General features: G+C 45.0%; 1 protein-coding gene across 1 annotated transcript; it reads left to right on the top strand.

The window, feature by feature from the left end:
- The first annotated feature begins 282 nt into the window (after nt 1-282).
- myl4 (myosin, light chain 4, alkali; atrial, embryonic) lies at nt 283-24,265 on the top strand. Its single transcript, XM_060849051.1, has 7 exons — nt 283-471; nt 9,433-9,460; nt 11,122-11,271; nt 12,013-12,186; nt 14,576-14,653; nt 16,422-16,464; nt 23,999-24,265. The coding sequence occupies exons 1-6, from the start codon at nt 361-363 to the stop codon at nt 16,448-16,450; spliced, it is 570 nt and encodes a 189-aa protein (XP_060705034.1). The 5' UTR covers nt 283-360; the 3' UTR covers nt 16,451-16,464; nt 23,999-24,265.
- The last annotated feature ends 175 nt before the right edge of the window (nt 24,266-24,440 follow it).

Here is a 24,440-nt window from a genome sequence, read left to right on the forward strand (position 1 = left end):
GCTGCTTTACTCTCAGAGCATCTTCTCTTCCTTCTAGACTCCTCCCTCACCCTCCAGCCTTTTGCAAATACCTTTTATTTTAAAGAGGACGCGTTCCCTTTAATTGTCATAGCTCCGATTTTAAGCACTGCCGGCTTTCTGGTTGTCTGGTTGACCCTCTCCCCTCCCCAGCCCCGGGCTCGGTTATTCCCTGGGGTGGGGTGGAAACTGCTTCCATTTATAGGCAGTGGTTACTGCTTTCTCAGCTGTCGGCTGGGTGTCTGGAGGGTACTATATAAGGCGGCCCTGGAGGATGCGGGTACTCGTGCGTGTGCTCACAGCTTCTGCACACCTCCCAGATCCTGCTGGTCCCGGTAAACCATGGCCCCCAAAAAAGAACCGAAGAAGGAAGCTGCCAAGGCAGCCCCTCCACCACCACCTGCAGAGCCAGAACCTCCCAAGGAACCTGTCTTCGACCCCAAGAGTGTGATGGTAAGTGGACCCATTGTGAGAGAATCATTGCTGCCTGGAGACCTGCAGTGAATGAATGAATGGCTGCCTGAATATTTAAAATGACAATCTGTAAGGGTACTGTAATGACAGAGGAGCTGTGAGGTTTGTTTTGAGGGTTTTCTGCTTCCTACTAAATGTGCCCGTTTCCTTTTTCCAGTGAAAGATTTAATTTTTGAGCTGAACACAATAAGTGTCAAAGGCTTCAGTAATATCTTGCAGATGTAGCGTGCACTGGGAGATCTCTGGCTGCTCCTTGTTTTTTTGTTTGGTGACCCTAATAGCTGCAAACGTCTTTATTTTTCCTTTTGTCTACCCACCTCTGAAAGACCCCACCCTCACAGGCTGCTAGCCTCCTGATTTCAGGGAACTCGGCAGCAGCTAGATGATTTGAGTTGAGACATATTCGACCTTGATTTAGCTAACACCTAGCCCTCAAGCAGGGACCTTGATTATAGCCCAGATGGTGCTGAGGAGAGCCATTCCTTGCCTCCAATGTACAGTATCATAAGTGAAAATCTTCCCCAATTTAAGCCACTCAATCCAAATCCTGATTGACTGTGCATTTCCTATCAATTACCAGGCAATAATGAGCCAGCAGGAGGTGCATTTTCTCTAGCTGTAGTCTCCTCCATCTTCTGAAAAAAGATTTCTCTCTCTGGTGGCTCCGTGAATTGAAACAGTGTTGCAGAATGTCAGTGTGATCTACATCTCAGGGCTCCATGTTACCATAAGATATAGGAACAGAATTAGGCCATTCGGCCATAGCTGATATATTTCACAATTCCATTCTCCTGCCTTCTCCCTGTACCCTTGATCCCCTTATTTAATCAGGAACCTATCTTTCGCTGTCTTAAAGACACTTGATGACTTGACCTCCACAGCCCTCCATAGTAACGGCATTCCACAGATTCCCCACCCTCATCTCCTCATCTCAGTTCTAAAAGGTCATCCCTTCATGCTAAGGTAGTGCACTCATATTGAGTCTCTCCTATAGTGGAAACATCTTCCCCACACCCATTTTATCCAGACCTCTGAGTATTCTGTGGGTTTCAACATGATTCCCCACCTCCCATCCTTCTAAACTCCATTGAACACAGACCCAGAATCCTCAACAGCTCCTCATATGACAAGCCCTTCATTCTTGGGATCATTTTGTAAACCTCAGTGCCAGCACATCCTTACTTAGGAAAAGGCACAAAACTGCTCTCAATATTCCAAATGCCTTATACAACCTCAGTAGTATATCCCTGCTCTTGCAACTACCCACCTCAAAATAAATGCTAGTATTGCATTAGCCTTCCTATTGAACCTCCATGTTGGCCTTGAGAGAATTCTGAATGAGGGCATCCAAGTCTCTTTGTACTTCAGATTTCTGAAACCTTGCCCCATTTAGGAAACAATCTTCTAGGAGAAAGTGAGACTGCAGATGCTGGAGATCAGAGCTGAAAATGTGTCGCTGGAAAAAACGCAGCAGGTCAGGCAGCATCTAAGGAGCAGGAGAAGATTCCTGAAGAAGGGCTCATGCCCGAAACGTCGGTTCTCCTGTTCCTCGGATGCTGTCTGACCTGCTGTGCTTTTCCAGCAACACATTTTCAGCCATTTAGGCAACAGCCTACTCCTCTATTCAGTTTTTGGACTGTCAAAAGTACATAACCTCACACTTTCCCACAAAATATTTCGTCTGCTTCTTCTTTGCCCCTAGCCTTTCCAATTCTTCTGCAGCCTTCCCACTTCCTCTACAACATCCTGTCCCTCCATCTATCTTTGCGTCATTTTCAAGCTTAGCAATAATGCCCTCGGTCCCCTCATCCAGATCATTGTTGTATAACATATAACATATAGCTGTAATCCCACTACCAAACCCTGAGGAACTCCAAGAGTCACTGGATGTCATCCTGAAAAAAATCCCTTTTACCCCTACTCTCTGCCTTCTGTCAGATCAGACAATCCTCTATCCATGCCAGTACCTACCCCTAATACCATGGGCTCTTAACTTATTTGGCAGTCTTCTGTGTGGCACCTTGTCAAAGGCCTTCAGAAAATCCAAACAGATCACATCCAGTGCCTCTCCTTTGTCTAACTTGCTTGCTACCTCAAATAATTCTAACAGATTAGTTAGGCATGACCCCCTTTACAAAGTGATACTCATGCACTTTCAAGAACTCTGCAATTTCATCCTTAATAATAGACTCTTAAATCCTGATGAAGAGCTTATGCCCGAAACATCGATTCTCCTGTTCCTCAGATGTTGCCTGACCTGCTGTGCTTTTCCAACGCCACACTTTTTGACTCTTAAATCTTACCAACAACCGAGATCAGGTCAACCAGCCTATAGTTTCCTGTCTCTGCCTCCCTCCCTTCTTAACCAAGTGTGTCACATTAGTCATTTCCCAGTCCTCTGGAACCCTCCTTGACTGCAGTGATTCCTGAAAGATTACCAGAACTTTGGGGTATAGTCCACCTGATCTGGGTGATTTATCCACCTTTGGACCTTTTCAGTTTCCCCAGCATCCTTTCCTTAATGATGATCACTGCACTCACTTCTGCCTCCTGACTCTTTTGAAGTTCTGGTATGCTGCTGGTGTTTTCCACTATGAAGATTGGTGCAATGTACCTGCTCAGTCACTCCACCCTGTCTTAGTTCCCCATTACTACTATTCCAGCCTCATTTTCCAATGATCCATTATCCACTCTTGCTGTTCTCTTATATTTATGTATCTAAAAATACTTTTGCAATCTTCTTTTATATTACTGAAGAGTTTACCCTCATATTTCATCTTCTCTCCTTTGTTACTCCTTTAATTTTCATCTATTGATTTTTAAAGATCCCCTGCTTTCCACTTACTTTCACTACATTGTATGCTTTTTCTTTTGCTTTCATGCTGACGCTGACTTCCCTTGTCAGGTCTGGCTGCCCCAAAAACGCCTACCATTGCTGCTCCACCATCTTCCCTGCGAGATTTCCCTTTGAATCAATGTGGCCAGTTCCTCCCTCAGGGAGTTACTTTGTAGTTACCTTTACTCAATTTTAATACCATTCCAATTGATTCCAGCTTCTCCCTCTCAAGCTGCTGGGTAAAGTCTATCATATTATGGTCATTGCTCCCCAGGGGTTCTGCCTTAAGTTCCTAAATCAAGTCTGCCTTATACACGTCACCAAATACAGAATTGTCGGTTCCACAGGCTGCTCAAACAAACCAGCTCGTAGAAGTTGCACAAATTCCTCTCCTTGGGATCTGCTACCAAGCTGATTTCCCAGTCCATCTGCATGTTGAATTCCCCAATGTGTAATAGTGCCTTTTCCTCCATGCCTTTTCTATTTGCTGATTTATTTTCTGCCCCACATTCTGACTACCCCAGGCAGACCTGGATATAAGGGTCCTTTTTTTTCCCTTTGCAAGTCTTCAACTCTACCCACACCGACTCTATGCCTTCAAACTCTTATTTCACTTCCTGCTATTGATTTAGTTTTATTTCTTACTATCAAGGCGCCCCACCCACTCTGTCCATCTGCCTCTCCTTCCAATAAGATGTGGATCCTTGGATATTTACTTCCCAGCCCTGATCCCGTTGCAACCTCTGTCTCTGTGATTCCCACACCATCACATCCACTAATTTCAATCTGCACTACAAGCTCATTTACCTAGTTTTGTATACTGCATGCATTTAAGTACAACACCTTCTGTCCTGCGTTAATTGTCCCCATTCTCATAGCTGTCCCCTTATCTGCTGTGCCTAAAGTTAGATTCCTTACCCTTTCCATATTCTGACCTATTCCTTCTTCTGAAACTTTAATAACATCTTCTGTGACCTCCCCCATATTTAAATAGTTTGAAGTGCTTGGGACCTCAATCTACCTTTATACTATCTGTTCAGCTACTTTATTCTGACTTTCTTCACATGTGAAGATACAAAACCTTTAAGTTGATTTTCTTATTGAGTTTCCCTGCATTTCTAGTTCTTTGGTTCCAATAGGTGTTATTGTCCTTTCTTTATATTATCCGGTAATAATGAACCCTATCACTATGCTACAACCCTACTTCTCCTTTACCTTTGATTTTATAACTTTCCACACAACTGAACCAACAACCACCCCCGCCCAACTACTTACCTTAAAGCTCAATCTGCAGCCTTAGTTAGTTGCAGTTAGGTCGGTAGGGTTAGTTGACTGGAAATCAGGTTTGTGATGTAGGACGATACCACCAGCGTGAGTTCAATTCCCATATCGGCTGAAGTTACCATGAATGACCCGCCTTCTCAACTCCCCAACCTTGCCTGAGGCATGGTGACCCTCAAGTTAAACGTTTGCCAAGTGTCTCTCTCTCTGATGGTAGAGCAGCTTCATGGTCAGGTGGGACTATAGTGAGTTTACCTTTATCACAGAGCTCCTGTCACTGCAGCCCACACACAGCATGACCCTGGGGAAAGGAATATGCCTATTTTACAAAAACAGAAAATAAGGAAGAGACTCTTAGTCTTTAGTCTGAATGAGGCATACCAGGTAGAAAGGGTAAGTTGTGCATGTTAGCACATTGCCAGGAGGGCAGTGTCTCAGTGCACAGCTAGGGGCCTTACTGTAAGCTTAAAAACAGCTGGAAGGCCACTAGTGAACAACCCAGTTCCTGTCAAAGTGTTTACCTTTCCCAGGAATTGAGCTGCACTGGGCCATACAGGAAGGTTAGCTTTGACAATGTGAAAGCTACCGTCCATTAAATGGGAGAAATGTAATCAGGAAAATTGTTCTTTTAGACTGCATTCTTGCCTTATCAAACTGATTGCTGAAATTTCCCAGAGGGTAGAAAACCTACAAATCTTGCATTGATTGATGCTTTGTACAGTAACTGTCACCCTGAAAGAAAGATGTTCTTCTCAGACACTGTTGGTTCCTGAGTCTGTGCCTGACTAAAGGACCCAGTTATGGACAGAAGGAAAGAGCAGCAAAGCTCCAACACATAGTCTAGTTGCTCATGTGACAAATGCACTTGATTGAAAGTACAGAGGTACGATCTGCGGTGCACAACTGGAGAAAGGACTGAAGGGGTACCACAGAGAAATGGTAAATGAGAAGGACATTGGAGGGAGAAGAAACAAAAAAAAGGGCTTGGAATTCGAACACGGGGAACAAAATAGAGTATTACTGAAGAATATTTATGTCAGCTAAGCTTTCACCACAGAAAATAATGAAACAGAAACAAAAACAGAAGTTACTAGAAAAGCTCTGAGGAAGGGTCACCAGACCCAAAACATTAACTCTGATTTCTCTTCACAGATGCTGCCAGACCTGCTGAGCTTTTCCAGCAACTTCTGTTTTTGGTTCTTACAGCCTTTATAACCTGACTTTAGGAGGTGCTGAAAAAGAAGATTGGGATCAAAAAATGAAAAATAAATTCACAGCTGGAGAGTGATAAAAAGATTCGCACGTTATGTTCCCACACGTATTCTGAGGATGTGTTGACCTGGAGGTGCCAGTGTTGGACTGGGGTGGACAAAGTTGAAAATCACACAACACCAGGTTGTGGTCCAACAGGTTTATTTGGAAGTTGAAAGCTAGTGCTTCCAAATAAACCTTTTGGACTATAACTTGGTGTTGTGTGATTTTTAACTCAGAGGATGAAGGGGAAAAAGAAAGTAAAAATATTAGTTTATATTTACAAAATATAGAAGATTGTGGGAGTGCCTAAGGTCCGGCAGGCAGTTAGTGCTGTTCTCCATTACACCCTTTCATATAGATTCCATTACCCTTCATATCACTGACATTAAACTGACTGCTCTATAATTCTTAAAGAAAGGGAGTCTGAACAGTCAGTTTCTGGATTATAGAGCAGTCAGTTTAATGCCAGTAATATGAAGTGTAAATGGAGAATATCCAGAAACAGGCAATGTAATTATTCATTTAGCATCAATTCCAAAAGGACAACTTATGCTAATTACCCAGGTATTTCTTTAATAAAATAATAGAAAGAGTAGACAAGGGTAATATAGTGGTTATTATATATTTGGATTTTCAGAAGGCCTTTGATGAGGTACGACAAGGTAAATTCACCACATAGGTTAGGACATATGAAGTCTGTAGACAAATGGGTGAAGGGGCTGAATTGGTTCCACTCTTTTCAACCTCCTTGCTTTGACAACAAAGATTCAATGCTGCTTTTAGAATGCAGTTATACCTCACACCAATTAAAATGGAATTAACTAGTTCACCAGAGATATTTTAAAATATTACAAGGTTTTCTTGAATGGAAGAGAGAGAAATGTTATTATTCATTAACCCAGATAAAAATTAACAAAGATGTGACATCAAACAAATGTAAACTAAGTATAAAATTTAAAAAGCAATAGTGACCAATACAGATCAGATGCAGCCATGAATGTTGTAGATATCTTTTAGTTCTCAATGTTCAGATATTTCCCCAAATTTTGTTGATAATGGTTGCTATTACTTTCTTGAGCAAGAGAAGAAAGAAAGAGAGAGCTCCACTTTCCCTGCTCTGTCATAGCATGAGCTTGAAGTATATCGCTCATTGATGTCTTCCTGTGTCTGGATGTGATTGTTTCCAAGCTGGATGTGTGAAGTGTAAATTAAAAAGAGGCCTCCATGTCTTTACATGTGACTGCTTTCAATCTCTTTTGATGAATTTTTAATTTCAGATTAAACGAATTTATTTCTTAGTTTCATAGAGTTACCAAGAATTACAGCATAGGAAAAGGCCTTTGGACCCATCCCATTCACATTGGTCACAAACAACCACCTAATACCATTTTCTAGCACTTGGCCCATAGTCTCATATACCCTATCACCCCAGTGTACATCTGAATACTTCTGAAATGTTATGACGGTTTCTGCTGTACCACTCCTATAGGCAGTGAGTTCCATGTTCCCAATACCTTCTGGATGAAAGCATTTTTCCTCCCATCTCCTCCAGGCCTCCTGCCCCTTCCCTTAAATCAATGCTTCTGGTAATTGACCCTTTCATCATGGGGAAAAAAAAATTCCCATCTACCCTATATCTGTCTCTCATTATTTTATCCATCTCAATCATGTCCCCTTTCAATCTTCTCTGCTTTAAGGAACGCAAATTAGACAGGCAGGATCCTAGAAGAACACAGCAAGTCAGGCAGCATCAGGAGGTGGAGAAGTCGACATTTTGGGTGTAACCCTTCTTCAGAACTGGGGGTAGGTGCAGGGGGAGCTGCAGAGAAAGGGGATGGCGGGGGCAGGATGGTGAAGTGGAGATAGGTGAAGATAGGCAGAGGTTACAACCTGGTTAGTCAGTGGGAGGAATGAAGTTGGTTGGCGGCTGAGAGGAATGGAAGGGATGAGGAGGGGCCGGGAAAGGAGTTGGGGGATGGGAAGGTTGGAGGGAGGTTATTTAAAATTGGAGAACTCAATATTGAGTCATCCAAACTGTTGGCTACCTAGGTGGAAGATAAGGTGTTGTTCCTCCAACAGGAGCTGTGGTTTGTTTTGGCAATGGCGGAGGCCAAGGATGGTCATGTCAGAAAGGGAGTGGGAAGGGGAATTAAAATGAGCAGTGACTGGGAGATCTAGTCAGCCCCTGCGGGCCTGGCTGAAATGCTCAGCGAACCATTCCTTAAGTTTACGTTCGGTCTCCCCCATGTAGAGACCACATCAGGAGCACCAGATGCAGTAAACCAGGTTGGAGGAGAGGCAGGTGAACCTCTGTCTCACCTGAAAGGTGCCCTGGATGGAGATGAGGGGGGTAGTGTGCCGGCAGGTTTTGCATCTTTTCCGGTTGCAGGGGAAGATACCTGGGGGGTTCAGGGCCCCATACAGTCCTTCCAGGTGAGACAGAAGTTCATCTGTCTCTCTTCCAGGGAGGGAGGGAGATAAAAGGGAGTGGTTAAAGGGAAGAGGAGAAGGCAGATTTGTGGGGAAGGAAAGATGGAGCGAAGAAGGGAACAGAAAAGAAAGAGAGAAATATGAGATGATGACAATCGAAGTGCAGGACAACAGAGTTTGAGAGCCAGGAGTTTAAGTTGGAAGAGGGAGTTTCAAGGCATCCTGTTTTTAACTCTCACTGTTGTCAAAAGTGGGTGCCTGTAACACACAATCCAGGAAAGTGAGTGTGGGTCCATGTCGAGACCTCTCTGGGAATCATGTTTACTGACATGGAGAATAGAGGCAAGGATTTGTCTTTCTGCTCAGCCTGACACCAGTCTGATATGAGTCGAGAGTGTGGTGCTGGAAAAGCACAGCAGGTCAGGCAGCACCTGAGGAGCAGGAGAATCGACGTTTTGGGCATAAGCCCTTCATCAGCAATGAGGCTACATCAGGGAGACAGGATGCCTTCTTGCGGATCATTTCAGAGAACATCTCTAGGACACCCGCTCCCACTAACCCTACCGCCCCCTGGACGAACACTTCAACTCCCTCTTCCACTCCATCAAGGACATGCAGGTCCTGGGCCTCCTCCACCGCCAAATCCTTACCACACAAAGTCTGAAAGAAGAACGCCACATATTCCACCTTGGAACCCTGCAACTACATGGGATAAATGTGGATTTCAACAGCTTCTTCATTCCAACCCCCTCCCAATATTATTCCAGTCCCAAACCTCCAAATCGGCACCGCCCTCTTGACCTGTCCATCACTCTCCCCTCTGACCTATCACTTTCTCCCTCACCTTCATCCACCCCACGCCCCCGTTTATCTCTCAGCCCTGACCCACAAGCCTCATTCCTGATGAAGGGCTTATGCCCCGAAATGTTGATTCTCCTGCTCCTCGGATACTGCCTGACCTGCTGTACTTTTCCAGCATCACACTCTGGATTCTGATCTCCAGTATCTGCAGTCCTCACTTTCTCCCAGTCTGATATGATGTGTAACACAAAGAATGGCACCGTGTGAGGGAGCCTTGAGAGTAATGCATCCTTATAAACATTTACTCTTTAATAAAGCTGACTTTGTTTCTGTTTCAGATTGATTTCAGTTCGGATCAGATTGAAGGTGAGTTTTCACTGTTCTAGAGCAAATGCTATCAATCCTTCCGAAGCTCGGAGCAGCTAATTGTGCTGTCAGTCTTCTCACAGTGGCTGACGGAGCTAGGAGAATGGGCCAGGGCAATGGAAACGAGAGCACAGGCTTCTTTGCTGCCCCTGAGAGGGTGACTGGGAGATGTCACCTGAGAACACAACAATGGCAGCAAAAAAGCATTACAGAGAGATCAAAGTGAGAGATGATTATTACTACCCAAATACAAACACAGAAGAAGGTAAATGGTCCATGACTTGCTTATAATCAGGCTTTAGGGTTTTGGTATCCCTACAGTGTGGAAACAGGCCTTTTGACCCAACAAGTCCACACTGACCCCTCCAAAGAGTAACCCACCCAGACCCATTCCCCTACCCTAGTACTCTACATTTACCCTGACTAATGCACCTAACCTACACATCCCTGGACACTACGGGCAATTTAGCATGGCCAGCTCACCTAACCTGCACATCTTTGGATTGTGGGAGGAAACCGCAGCACCTGGAGAAAACCCGCGCAGACACTGGGAAAATGTACAAACTCCACACAGGCTCATTAAATTTGCAAAACGCACAATAGGGCTCAATATCATAAAAATCTGCATATATTAAAATGGAGACATAATAGAAAGTCTATACAAAATCTTAGTGGGACCACTGTTGGAGACTCTACAGAATAGATAAGGGGTTGAGGTAACAGAAATGGGAGGGTACGGCACAGACTTACTGAGATACTCCCTGCGATGAAGGAATACAAGCAAAAACTTGAAAAATGCTGCATGTGTTCCTTAGATCATAGGAAATTACAGGGCATTTTGATGGAGCTGTTTAAAGTGATGAAAGTATTCAGGTAAATAAGTAAAGGAGCAAGAGGACTCTGATGGAAGATTAAATACCCTGAGGATTAGACACTGATCAGGAGAAAGTATTTTTCACATAGGGATGTAAGATTGTGGAATGAATGACCACATTTCATAACTGTAGTAGAGACCATGTCAGCATTTAACATAACACTTCTGTGGTTGGACAAAACCAGAGTATTACTGAGAAAATGTTTAAAACTTTTGTCTTGTACTCATCATTCACAAGAACACCAATTCAAGGAAAACTCCAACATTTAAACTGGAAGAGAGGAGGATGCTGATTGGTTGCCAAGTGGACTCTGGTAGAGGCATTGTCATGGAGAACGTAGATGGATGCTGATTACCGAAACTTTGCCAGCCAATTAGCACCCTCCTTTCATCCAATGTAAACAGTGCCGCCTCTGCAAATTTAACAATACGTGTGGAGGCAAGTTAGAGGGAAGAGGGAATAGGGGAGCAAATGGTTCCTGGTAAGATGTGAAAGCAAAACACTGTGGATTTTGGAAATCTGAAACAAGCATAGAGAATGTTGGAGAAACTCAGCAGGCTTGGCAGCATCTGTGAAAAGAGAAACCAAGTTAATGTTTCAGGTCCAGCGACTTTTCTTTTCAAATGGACATTCTGGCTTCAGTTCAACATGTGGTACAGGCAGTTTATTTAACCAACAACGCTGTCAAACTGAAGCCAGTGTTGTCATTCATTTGTGTCCAGTTTGTGTGAATCAGGTTCCTTGGTGTGGGGAGTAATAATCACATCACTGTGTCTCTAATTTCAGAGTTCAAGGAGGCTTTTGCCCTTTTTGACAGGACGCCCAGCTGTGAAATGAAGATTACCTATGCACAGTGCGGAGATGTTTTGCGTGCCTTAGGACAGAACCCTACTAATGCTGAAGTCATGAAAGTGCTTGGCAAACCCAAACCAGAAGGTGAGTGTCAGGGATTGGGGCTACTTCCTTCTATAGGCATGAGTCCATCTGCATCACAACAACAAGCACAGCAAAGGTGGCTCTGAGACACTGGAGTGACAGCCTTTGGGGCTACTGCTGTACTGGCTCCATAGAACAATGGGAAAAGAGGGGAAAGAAACTTAGCATTTATCTGCTCAAAATACACATGTACACACATGGACATACTTTCGCACACGCACGCATACTCATTTATACCAACAGGCACACACACATATAATATACTTTGAGATTTATACTCACAGACATATACAAATGCACACACATACATATATTTAGAAACATGACTTGGAGGTGTCGGTGATGGACTGGGCTGGACAAAGCTAAAAATCATACAACATCAGGTTATAGACCAACAGTTTATTTGGAAGTACTAGCTTTTGGAGCGACGCTCCTTCATCAGGTGGAATTCTTCACAATGCAATGAAAAACCATGATTATGTATCTGAATGAACTTCCTACCTCCCCTAAAGAACATGTGTACTATGTATCTTCATTAAGATCCATTGATTGAGCTAATGATGCTTTGATCTGTTCAGTTCACCTCCTGAGGTTCCAAGCCAGTAAAATTGAACCTCAAACTTCTTTAAACATTTATTTTGATTTGGGTCACGAGGGAGCTTTGAGCTCCGCTCCCTCCCATCAGAGATATGTTCTGAAGGATCCCGTCAGTAAGAGTGACAGTCTGTTTGCTCCTGGCAGAGATGAACCAGAAGACGCTGGATTTTGAAACCTTCCTCCCAATACTGCAGCACATCACCAGGAACAAGGACCAAGGCACATATGAGGACTTTGTGGAAGGTTTGAAAGTCTTTGACAAAGAAGGAAACGGCACTGTCATGGGAGCTGAGCTCCGTCACGTGCTAGCAACACTGGGTGAGCTGAATGTCTTCAGTCTGGAGGGAAGATTATGTGGTTTTGGAAATTGATGTTAAATTATCACTGGTCTTCCATTTCTACCCTTTTCCCTAACTGTGACCCTCCCCAGCTTCTTGTTCTTGTTGCTATGCTGTTCTCTGTTTCATGGGGACTGTTTACTTCTGGCCAAGAAACCACAGTCCACACAAACCATCTTAACACCTTACTGTTCCTGATTGTGTGTAAATGTCCCAACACCTGAAATGAGCAGGAGGTACCCTCTGACAAGATGGAAGCCCTGCAGTTTGTCACCAGCAGGGTTACAGGGTACACCACCTTTTCATTTTCCCGATCCACAGGCAGCATTGAGTCCTGGGGTCAGTTTGGAGGTGCCTCCAGTGACACTTGGTTTCCCATTTATCCCCAATCAGGAGCAACGTATGGAAGTACAGGGTTATTTTAGATTAGATTAGATTACTTACAGTGTGGAAACAGGCCCTTTGGCCCAACAAGTCCACACCGACCCGCCGAAGCGAAACCCACCCATACCCATATATTTACCCCTTAACTAACACTACGGGCAATTTAGCATGGCCAATTCACCTGACCCGCACATCTTTGGACTGTGGGAGGAAACCGGAGCACCCGGAGGAAACCCACGCAGACACGGGGAGAATGTGCAAACTCCACACAGTCAGTCGCCTGAGTCGGGAATTGAACCCGGGTCTTCAGGCGCTGTGAGGCAGCAGTGCTAACCACTGTGCCACTGTGCTGCCCATAAACTCCGAACCCACAGTCAGTGGGTTATGTACTCCGAACCCACAGTCAGACACCAACAAAGAATCAAAGGAATTGAAGGTTAGGAGGGACATTTTAACCATGTACCAGATGTTCAGAACAGCAGCTAGGGACACTGGTATGGAGCTGTCTCTGGAATAGTTGCACATTGGGAGGGAGCAGCAGAATTGTCTTCACCAATCAAATGGAAATGATTTGCTGTGAGTCCAGTTATGAATGTCCAACCAGCAGAAGTTCATACCTCAGGGGTCTGCCATTGCTTCCTGCTTTACTGGAGCAATGCGAGCTTTAGTCCCGTCAACACACACGGACAAGGGGCTTTCCATCAGTTCCCAGTCTCAGACCATTACTACAGCATGGAACAGGATGAAATTGAGACTCTGCCACGTTATTCATCCCAGAAAGAGTTTGACCCAATTCTGTAGGAGGGTCACTGGACCTGAAACGTTAACTCTGATTTCTGTCTGCAGATACTGCTAGACTTGCTGAAATTTTCCAGCAATCTCTGTTTTTGTTTGAGGTTAGATTTGGTCCTGCCTAACCTTGCAGTCTTTCTGCCAAGTTACTATAACGGAAAGATCTTTCATTCTTTGGAGATATGAGCAACACCCAGTGTGACCCTGGCCTGTCTGCTCTAGTTAGTATCTGGGTGAAGCTGTTCTGCAGATTCTCTCATCAGGACAATTCTAATTCCCAAAGAACCGCCTGCTCCAGCTTCACCTCAGCTCAGCTGATGCTGAAACCCTCAACTGTGTCTTTGTCATCTCCAAACCAGGCTGTTCTAGTACTCCCTGCCTTTAGCCTTCATACCCAGTTTAAATCTGATCACATCCCATCTCTTAGCCCATCATATCCAGCCCAGTGCCAATGATCTCCTTAGCAGTGTTTAATACCCTCCTGCTGATACTGAGCTAGACCAATCTGAATTCCTTGTATCATTTTCTCTGGGGACTGTTAACAAGATTCACCCCATCCACTAGAAATATGATCACTTCCAGGCCATCAGGTTGATCAATGACCAGTATTGAGCCTTTCAATGCTCAGCATTCCAACCGACTGGATCACTCTCTGATGCTAGAACATCAGAGACAATCTCTGAGATAAGGGGACTTTATTTTTACAAAATATCTCGAGCCCCTCAATTAGATTCTAGTCTATGACTTGTGCTCAGGTTTCTGTTATCTTATATATAAATCCCACAGAAGGTACTAATTAGATTCCAGTCTGTAACTCAGTCCTAGATATCTACTGTTTTATATATATATATAAACTGGCATCAGCACCCGACCTTACCCTGAACCCCTCAATTAGATTCATTGCCACACATCTGCTAATCTCTTGAAAAAACACCCCACAGAAGCTATTGAACTAGATTCTATCCTGTAACTCACTACTGGATATTCGCTATTCTATATATTAAACACTCCAAACCCTTGATTAGAATCCAAATTATATAAAATGTTACTGAATTGAGATTGGCCACATTGTGGGACTATTAATTGCTTTTCAACCTGAAAAGATCATCTTGGCTGTATTATTGCTGGAATAGAGAGTAGGTGGACTGAGTTGATCTCCTGCCTTCTGATCGAATGATTCCATTACCTGGTAGGTGAGAAGATGTCAGAGAGTGAGGTGGAGCAGCTGTTGGCGGGTCATGAGGACTCAAATGGATGCGTCAATTATGAAGGTGAGATCAGGATGAAAACCATCTCCATAACCTCAGGGAGAAAACACACTCTGACTCTCACATTCAGCCCCTCACTCAGACTCTCAGTCGGCCCCTCACTCGGACTCTCAGTCAGCCCCTCACTCCGACACTCAGCCAGCCCCTCGCACCAACACTCAGTCGGTCCCTCGCTCCAACACTCAGTCAGCCCCTCACTCGGACTCTCAGTCAGCCCCTCACTCGGACTCTCAGTCAGCCCCTCACTCGGACTCTCAGTCGGCCCCTCACTCCGACTCTCAGTCAGTCCTTCACTCCGACACCCAGCCAGCCCCTCGCTCCAACACTCAGTCGGCCCCTCACTCGGACTCTCAGTCAGCCCCTCACTCGGACTCTCAGTCAGCCCCTCACTCGGACTCTCAGTCAGCCCCTCACTCGGACTCTCAGTCAGCCCCTCACTCGGACTCTCAGTCGGCCCCTCACTCCGACTCTCAGTCAGCCCCTCGCTCGGACTCTCAGTCAGCCCCTCGCTCGGACTCTCAGTCAGCCCCTCGCTCGGACTCTCAGTCAGCCCCTCGCTCGGACTCTCAGTCGGCCCCTCACTCGGACTCTCAGTCGGCCCCTCACTCTGACTGTCAGTCGGACACTCAGTCGGCCCCTCTCTCGGAGACACATTCAGGCTCTCACCCGGACTCTCAGTCAGAACCTCACTCCAACTTTCACTCGGTCCCTCACTCCAACTTTCACTCGGTCCCTCACTCCAACTTTCACTCGGTCCCTCACTCCAACTTTCACTCGGTCCCTCACTCCGACTTTCACTCGGTCCCTCACTCCGACTTTCACACAGCCCCCTCACTCCAACTCTTGTTTGGTCCGTCACTCCAACTGAATACAAAAACATCCTTCACAGTCACAGAATTTATGTTAAATTTGGAATATTGTGTACCATTCTGGTTTCCTTCCTATCGGAAAGATGTTGTGAAACTTGAAAGGATTCAGAAAAGATTTACAAGGATGTTGCCAGGGTTGGAGGATTTGAGCTATAGGGAGAGGCTGGGGCTGTTTTCCTTGGAGCGTCGGGGGCTGAGGGGGTGACTTTATAGAGGTTTACAAAATCGTGAGGGGCATGGATAGGGTAAATAGACAAAGTCTTTTCCCTGGGGTGGGTGAGTCCCGAACTAGAGGGCATAGGTTTAGGGTGAGAGGGGAAAGATATAAAAGAGACCTAAGGGGCATCTTTTTCACGCAGAGGGTGGTACGTGTATGGAATGAGCTGCCAGAGGAAGTGGTGGAGGCTGGTACAATTACAACATTTAAAAGGCATCTGAATGGGTATATGAATAAGGGTTTAGAGGGATATGAGCCAAACGCTGGCGAATGGCACACGAGTTGAACCTAAAGGTCTGTTTCCGTGCTGTACATCTCTATGACTCTATTGACTCTAAGTCAGTAAGGGTGGTGCAATAATAAGGTGGCTTCCTATAGATTTCAAAGATATACTGTGATAAGGGAGCATAATGAAACAATATCCATAACAATTTCATGGAAGCCAGGGTTATTAATTTATTTACAGAATTGAAAGCTGTGCAATGTTGAAAGCCCTGAATTATTGTGAAGAACCCGGGTGTATATGGTTTATATTTTGACGAAGTTAAAAGACAATATTTATCATATCGTGCAAATGGAAGTTGTGGTTAATGAGAGACCAATAACTGAGAGGTTCAAAACCAGGCGCAATTTAAACTGATCTTGTTCATTGAACAGCAATAACTGTCTGGTTTTATTTTTGCAGCTTTTGCGAAGCACATCTTATCGGGATGAAGCATGGTGTTCTGGTGAGTTAAACCACATGTTTGGTGCTTTGACACTTTTCACCTTGCGATAGCATGAACTATCCAATGAAACTGAGGCATAGTCACTCCCTGAAAATGGATCTGATGTGGACAAAACTTCCTCTCGACAAGCGAATTTAGGAAGTGGGAGCTGGAGGAGGCCATTCAGCCCCTTCAGACTTGTGTCGAACATTGCAGTTCAATATCACTTTCCCATACTATCCCCATATCTCTAAATTTCTGTAGTGCCAGAATAGTATTAATTTCTGTCATGGATAACCTCAAAGATTGAGTATCGACAGACCCTGAGGTAGAGAATTGCAAAGATGCACAAACCTTTGAGCTCAGAGGTCATTTGTCAGGTTTTATCTTGGACAGTGCAGTTTCAGCTGGTCTGGCCACTCTCTGCTAATGGATGCCATTATATCTGACAGTTTGACCCATGGTCTCAGTAACTGAGTACAGCAGCAACAGCAGAGTCTTGCTCACTCTTTTCCCCATCTACAGGAGCCTAGATGTGAAGGGGCACAGGCAACTGGTTTGATTCATATTTTTTTCTCAGCCTGTCCCCTCCGTGACAATGTGGAATCTCCATGTGGTACTATCACTGCGTATTGTGCTGGTATCACTGACTGTCAAATGATGGGTGGCCATAGGCCCACAGCAATCTGAGTGAAGATCTTTCTCCTCATCTCTATATGAAATGACCAATCCCTCAAGCTGACACCAATATATGTCTCCACACCCAGACCTGTGCCAAGTGTGGGTGTGCTAAGCTCTCTTTTGTGTTTTTAATCAGTCCTTTCTAACATTCAGTGGCCCAGTATAGATGGTGCCAAAACCAAGCTGATAGTTGCAATGACCTTTCTGTCTCTCCCATTGGTCTGAGTTTAATGCTGAAATCATTTGGAACATGTCTCTCTTTCTCTGCCACACCATCTTTAGTATCTGTCATGGAAATCTGAAAGTACTATATTATTAAATCACTTGTATTCGGGTATGTGACAGTATCAATAATACAGCCACTGCAACTCCACACAGATTGGAAGGGCACCCTTTGAAATGCAGTCACCGAGTGGCAGCCTCTGAGACTGTGACCCCTTGTTCCATGCTCCCCAGACCAAGGGAAAACATTTTCTCAATCTATTCTATCAGGAATTATACATTTTCGAATTAGATACCTAACTCCAGAAAATTTAGGCTCAGTAGTCTAATCTATTCTAAACTATCTACCCTCACAGGACAATCTTCCCCCTCCCAGGAGCATGGTGAGGAAAGCTTTCTTGCTCTTGCTCTCCCTCCTGTCCTGTTTTTGTGTAAGTAAACCAAACTTGTGCAAACCTGACAGTTCCCAATCTAATTAGGGGTAGCACGGTGGCTCAGTGGTTAGCATTGCTGCCTCATAGCATCAGGGACCTGAGTTCAGTTCCAGCCTCGGACGATTGTCTGTGTGGAATTGTACATTCACCCTGTGTCTGTGTGAGTTTCCTCCCACAGTCCAAGAATGTGCAGGTTAGGTGAATTGGCCATGCTAAATTGCCCATAGTGTTCAGGAATGTATGGGTTAGGTGCATTAGACTGGGAAATATAGAGCAATAGGGTAGGGGAGTGGGTCTGGATGGAACGTGCGCATACAACGTATCATCCGCCGCCATTTCCGCCACCTCCAAACGGACCCCACCACCAAGGATATATTTCCCTCCCCTCCCCTATCAGCGTTCCGCAAGGACCACTCCCTTCGTGACTCCCTTGTCAGATCCACACCCCCCACCAACCCAACCTCCACCCCCGGCACCTTCCCCTGCAACCGCAGGAAATGTAAAACTTGTGCCCACACCTCCACACTCACTTCCCTCCAAGGCCCCAAGGGATCCTTCCATATCCGCCACAAGTTCACCTGTACCTCCACACACATCATCTATTGCATCCGCTGCACCCGATGTGGCCTCCTCTATATTGGTGAGACAGGCCGCTTACTTGCGGAACGCTTCAGAGAACACCTCTGGGCCGCCCGAACCAACCAACCCAATCACCCCGTGGCGCAACACTTTAACTCCCCCTCCCACTCCACCGAGGACATGCAGGTCCTTGGACTCCTCCACCGGCAGAACACAACTACACGACGGCTGGAGGAGGAGCGCCTCATCTTCCGCCTGGGAACCCTCCAACCACAAGGTATGAATTCAGATTTCTCCAGCTTCCTCATTTCCCCTCCCCCCACCTTGTCTCAGTCGGTTCCCTCAACTCAGCACCGCCCTCCTAACCTGCAATCCTCTTCCTGACCTCTCCGCCCCCACCCCACTCCGGCCTATCACCCTCACCTTGACCTCCTTCCACCTATCCCACCTCCATCGCCCCTCCCCCTAGTCCCTCCTCCCTACCTTTTATCTCAGCCTGCTTGGCTCTCTCTCTCTTATTCCTGATGAAGGGCTTATGCTCGAAACGTCGAATTCTCTATTCCTGAGATGCTGCCTGGCCTGCTGTGCTTTGACCAGCAACACATTTGCAGCTATTCTTTGGAGGGTCAGCGTAGACTTGTTGGGCCAAACGGCCTGTATCCACACCGTAGGGATTCTATGATAATTGTAGAAGACAGTTTGATTTTTACACACCAATTCATTTATACTAAAATCCAAAGCAAGATTTACTTACTATACCTGCATGTTCATTTTCTGTGATTCATGTACAAGGTTCACTGAATGCAAACACTTCCAACCTTTTATCATCCATAAAGCATTCAGTTTGATTATGTTTCCTAATGCTCTGCCTGATTTTACATGCACTGTTCACTCTCACAATCTCTCTCTATCTCTTCTGCAATCTCTTTGCATTCTTGACAGTGTATCAGTAGCAACCTTGGGTACATTATCCTCAGACCACTTAACTAAGTAATTAATGTAGATGGTAAGGAGCTAAGGCCTAAGCATTGATCTGAGGCAGAAAGCCTTTTGTACACTCCATAAACATCCACTCCCTCCACCACTGTGTATACAGCAATGTGTACTATCTATAAAATACATCACAGATATTCACCAAAGCTCCTTAGATATCATCTTCTGAATTCACAACCACTGTCATCGAGAGCGACAAAGGTAGCAGGTACATGGGAACACCAACCCCTTCAAGCCACTCACCATCCTGACTTGGAAATATATCGCTGGTTGTTCAGTGTTGCTGAGGCAAAATTCTGGAATGACCGCCTGAATGGTTTGTGTCCAGCACATGGACTGCAGCGGTTCCAAATTCACCCCCAATTTCTCAGGGGGACCTAGGGACAGGCAATAAATGTTGGCCCATCTAGTGATGGCCACTTCCCATGAGTGAATAATGAAAAAAAAAGCTTGATCCCAAGCAAAACACGTGATGAAACGGCACAAGAAGCCCATGTAAACATTGGGAGAATGTGCAAACTGCATACAGAGAGTCAGCCAAGACTGGAATTGAACCCAGGTCCCTGGTGCTGTAAGGCAGCAGTGCTGACCATTGTGTCATCCTCTGTTTATCCCAGTCTCTTATTCTGTCCATTAACCAATCCTCAATCCATGGTATTTTTTCTCCCAATCGCAAGCTCTAAGTTTGAATAATATCTTGTTTTGTGACATCTTTTTGAGCAGCTTTTGAAAGTCCAAATTTGCCACAACCAATTATGCCCCCTTATCCATTTTACTTGTTACATCCTCAAAATTTGACTGAAAAGTGACAAGTAACATTCACACCACAAATTTGCCAGACAATGACCATCTCCAATGAGAGACAATCTAACCACTGCCCATTGACGTTTAGTGGTATTACAATTACTGAAACCGCATTCATTATCAACGTCCTGGGGGTTACCACTGACTTGCACTAGTCATATAAATACAGTGCCTGCAAGAGAAGAACAGAGACTAGGAATATTGGTAAATCACTTCCTGCCTCCCCAAAGCCTGTCCACCATCTACAAGGTAGAAGTCAGGAGTGTAATGGAATACTCCCCACTTGCCTGGATGGGTGCAGCTGTAACAATATTTAAGAAGTCTGACACCACCCAGGACAAAGCAGCCTGTTTGATTGGCACAATATCCACAAGTATCTACTCTCTCCACCATGGATGCTCAGTAGCAGCAGTGTACTATCTACAAGATGAACTGCAGGAATTCACCAAAGATCCTTAGACAGCACTGTCCAGCCCATGACTGCGTCCATCTAGAAGGACAAGGGAAGTAGACATACTGGAACATCAGCGCCTGCAACATGCCCTCCAAAAGCCAGTCACCATCCTGACTTGGAAATATATCGCCGTTATTTCAGTGTTGCTGGATCAAGTCCTGGAATTCCTCCGTAAGGGCATTGTGAAGTCAACCTACAGCAAATAGGCTCACGCAGTTCTGGAGGACAGCTCACCACCACCTTCTCAAGGGGCAACTAGGCATGGTCAATAAATGCTGGCCCAGCCAGCGATGCCCTCATCTTCTGAATTAATTTTAAAATGTTGAAGATGTTCCAGGTCTTTACCCGGACAGCTGTCTGTGGTAATGCTATGGGGCTGAAAAGGCTGCATTTCCAATGACCAAAGCTGTTTCCCTTTGTGTTCCATGTGACTCTAACCAGCAGAGAGTTATTCCCCTGCTCCCCCTTGATTCCAGTTTTGCTCAGGATCCTTGATACAGAAAGTCTGACCTTGCACCTGAAGTTCACTCTTTTAGTTGTCGAGTCATAGAGTTTTACAGCACAGAGAAAGGACCTTCGGCCCATCATGTCTGTACCAGGCATCTATTCTAATTTAATTTGTCAGCACTTCATCCTTAACCTTGTTTGCTCTAGCATTTCAAGTGCTCGTCTACATACCTCGTCAATGTGATGAGGGTTTCTGCCTCTCCTATCCCACAAGCAATGAGTACCAGATTCCCCATACCCGCCGGTTGAAAAATATTCCATCACATTGCACTGTTGAGTGGATGCCAGTGCTGTAACTGTACTGGAACGGTTTGGCTCAGAGAATGGCATGTCTTCTCAGGTGGATAGAACTTGTAAGAAGGCCTATGATGTATTAGAGTTCATTAGCGGAGGGATTGAATTCAAGAGTCGTGAAGTGATGTTGCAGCCGTACAGGACTTTGGTTAGGCCACATTTGGAGTACTGTGTGCAGTTCTGGTCACCTCACTTTAGGAAAGATGTGGAAGCTTTGGAGAGGGTGCAGAGAAGATTTACCAGGATGTTGCCTGGAATGGAGAATAGGTCGTACGAGGACAGGTTGAGAGTTCTCGGCCTTTTCTCGTTGGAACGGCGAAGGATGAGGGGTGATTTGACAGAGGTTTATAAGATGATCAGAGGAATAGATAGAGTAGACAGTCAGAAACTTTTTCCCCGGGTACAACAGAGTATTACAAGGGGACATAAATTTAAGGTGAAGGGTGGAAGGTATAGGGGAGATGTCAGGGGTGGGTTCTTTACCCAGAGAGTGGTGGGGACATGGAATGCGCTGCCCGTGGGAGTGGTAGAGTCAGAATCATTGGCGACCTTTAAGCGGCAATTGGATAGGTACATGGATGGGTGCTTAATCTAGGATAGATGTTCGGCACAACATCGTGGGCCGAAGGGCCTGTTCTGTGCTGTATTGTTCTATGTTCTATGTTCTATGTTCAGTACTGTTGCAGAATGTTGATGAGGTCCATAGCCTTTCAGTATCCAGAGTCTGCAATCATTTTCTGATTTCATGTAGAGTGATTCGAGTCGGCTGAGCACTGACACCTTTGAGACTAGGGACCACTGAATGAGCCTGAGATGGATCATCCACTTGGAACTTCTGGCTAAAGATTGTTGCAAATGCTTCAGCCTTATCTTTTACACTTGTGTGCAGGGGTCTTCCATCATTGAAAATGGGGGATATTTGTGGAGCCGCCTCCTCCTTTAATTGTTCGTCACCATTCACAGCTGGATGTGACAGGACTGCAGAGCTTAGGTCTGAACTGTTGGTTGCGGGATCGCTGAGCTCTGTCTGTCACTTGCTGCTTGCGCTGTTGGGCGTGTATGTGGTGCTTCACCAGGTTGACGCCTCATTTTTTAGGTATACCTAGTGCTGCTCCTCCTCCGTTCTTCATTGAACCAGGGTTGATTCCCTGGCTTGATAGTTGATATGACGTTGTTAAATTGTAGCAATCCAGCTGAGATGTTGTCCAGGTCCCATAACTTTGACTTTATCTAGTGCTTTCAGCCATTTTTGTCACGTGGAGTGAATTGAATTGACTGGAATTCACCATGATGGTGGATCATCAAGAGGAAACATTACTCTAGAGTAATAAGCTTTCATCAATGTTGTACTGTCCTGGGATTGTTCAATGATATTATAGAGCTGGGAGCTTTGCATTTCACTTATGTCAATTCCCACAAAAGCCATCAGTGTTTATCCATTGGTGAGTGTCAGTTAAGATTCAGTCATGGCTGTCCAATATTTGAGTCAGATTTTTGTGGGTTCAAGTTCAACCCCAGAGACATGGAACAACAGCCCATGGAACAACCTTCTGTGCAGTAGTGCTGGGGTGCAGTGCAGTCCAGTCTTTGGATAAGTCATGAAACCAAGAAGGGCAAGGGTATATCTCTCAGTCTCCTTGCCAACATTAGTCCCTCTAACAATCATCCAAAGGCAGATCATGATCATTTTTACATTGGCATTTATGGCAACAGCTTTCATTCCAACAGTGACCACAGTTCAAAGTGGACTAAAAACAATAGATACTGGAGATCATAGCAGGGCAGACAGCATCCATGGAGAGACAGTGAGCTAACATTTTGAGTCCAGATAACTCTTCATCAGAGTGAGATGAGTCATCTAGATTTGAAACGTTAGTTTGCTCTCTCTCTCTATGGATGCTGTCTGACCTGCTGTGATCTCCAGCATTTGTTGTTTTCAGTACAGATTCCAACTTTTTCACACAGAGGGTTGTGTGTATGGAATGAGCTGCCAGAAGAAGTGGTGGAGGCTGCTACAAAAACAACATTTAAACGGCATCTGGATGGGTATTTGAATAGGAAGGGTTTAGAAGGATATGAGCCAAGTGCTGGCAAATGGGACTAGATTAGGTTAGGATATCTGGTCGGCAAGGACAAGTTGGACCGAAGGGTCTGTTTCCGTGCTATATATCTCTATGGCCTTACATAGTTCAAAATAATATCACTTGGAGGATCTTGAGGACATGAAATGTGCAGTTGAAAATGTTGATTGGCTGAGAGGGAAAATGGTGGAGGCATAGAAAATGGGAACCGGAGGAGGCCATTCGACCCTTCAAACCTACTCCGCTATTCAATATGATCATGGCTGATTATCAACTCTCCACTTTCTCCCATGCCCTTTGGTCCCTTCAGCCCCATGAACTATATCGAACTCCTCTTGAAAGCACTCAATATTTTAAGGTCCATGTGGGACGTGAGTACCAACTTGGATATGATAGGCTGAATGGTCTGTTTCTGGTTCTGCGCTCTCAATTTTCATTTAATTCTCAGTTATTTTAATTTCAAGTTAATGCCTGGCCTCCTTTCTAAATTCTGTTGTTTTTTGCAGATTGTGAGCAATGGGATTGTCTATAAACACCAGGAACAGCAAGCTGTGAAATCTATACAACAACAACCTTTCCTGCTGACACTCTGCACGTGAGAAGCCATTGTGTATCACTGGGAAGATCCACTCAATCCTGTTGTTCGCACTGAATCCATCTATATCCCAGTGTGCGTTGACTTGTGTGTGCTTCACCACACTCAACCTGTCTCATTGTCCAGTACATATTTAATTTCTATAAGTTTTTACCACAAATAAAATACAACAAATGACTTTTCTGTTTTTTCTTCTTGCATATCTCTTTGGGGTATGAGTTAGAAATATAACTGCACAGCATGACCATGGAGGACAGCACGGGTACAGGTAGAATTGATCTCACGTTAACCAGATCCACAGGTAGAAGCCTCACTGACATGCCCGTGTAGTATTTGATCACATTACTCACTCA

Source organism: Hemiscyllium ocellatum, chromosome 32 (assembly GCF_020745735.1).
Source record: "Hemiscyllium ocellatum isolate sHemOce1 chromosome 32, sHemOce1.pat.X.cur, whole genome shotgun sequence".
Taxonomy (NCBI): domain Eukaryota; kingdom Metazoa; phylum Chordata; class Chondrichthyes; order Orectolobiformes; family Hemiscylliidae; genus Hemiscyllium; species Hemiscyllium ocellatum.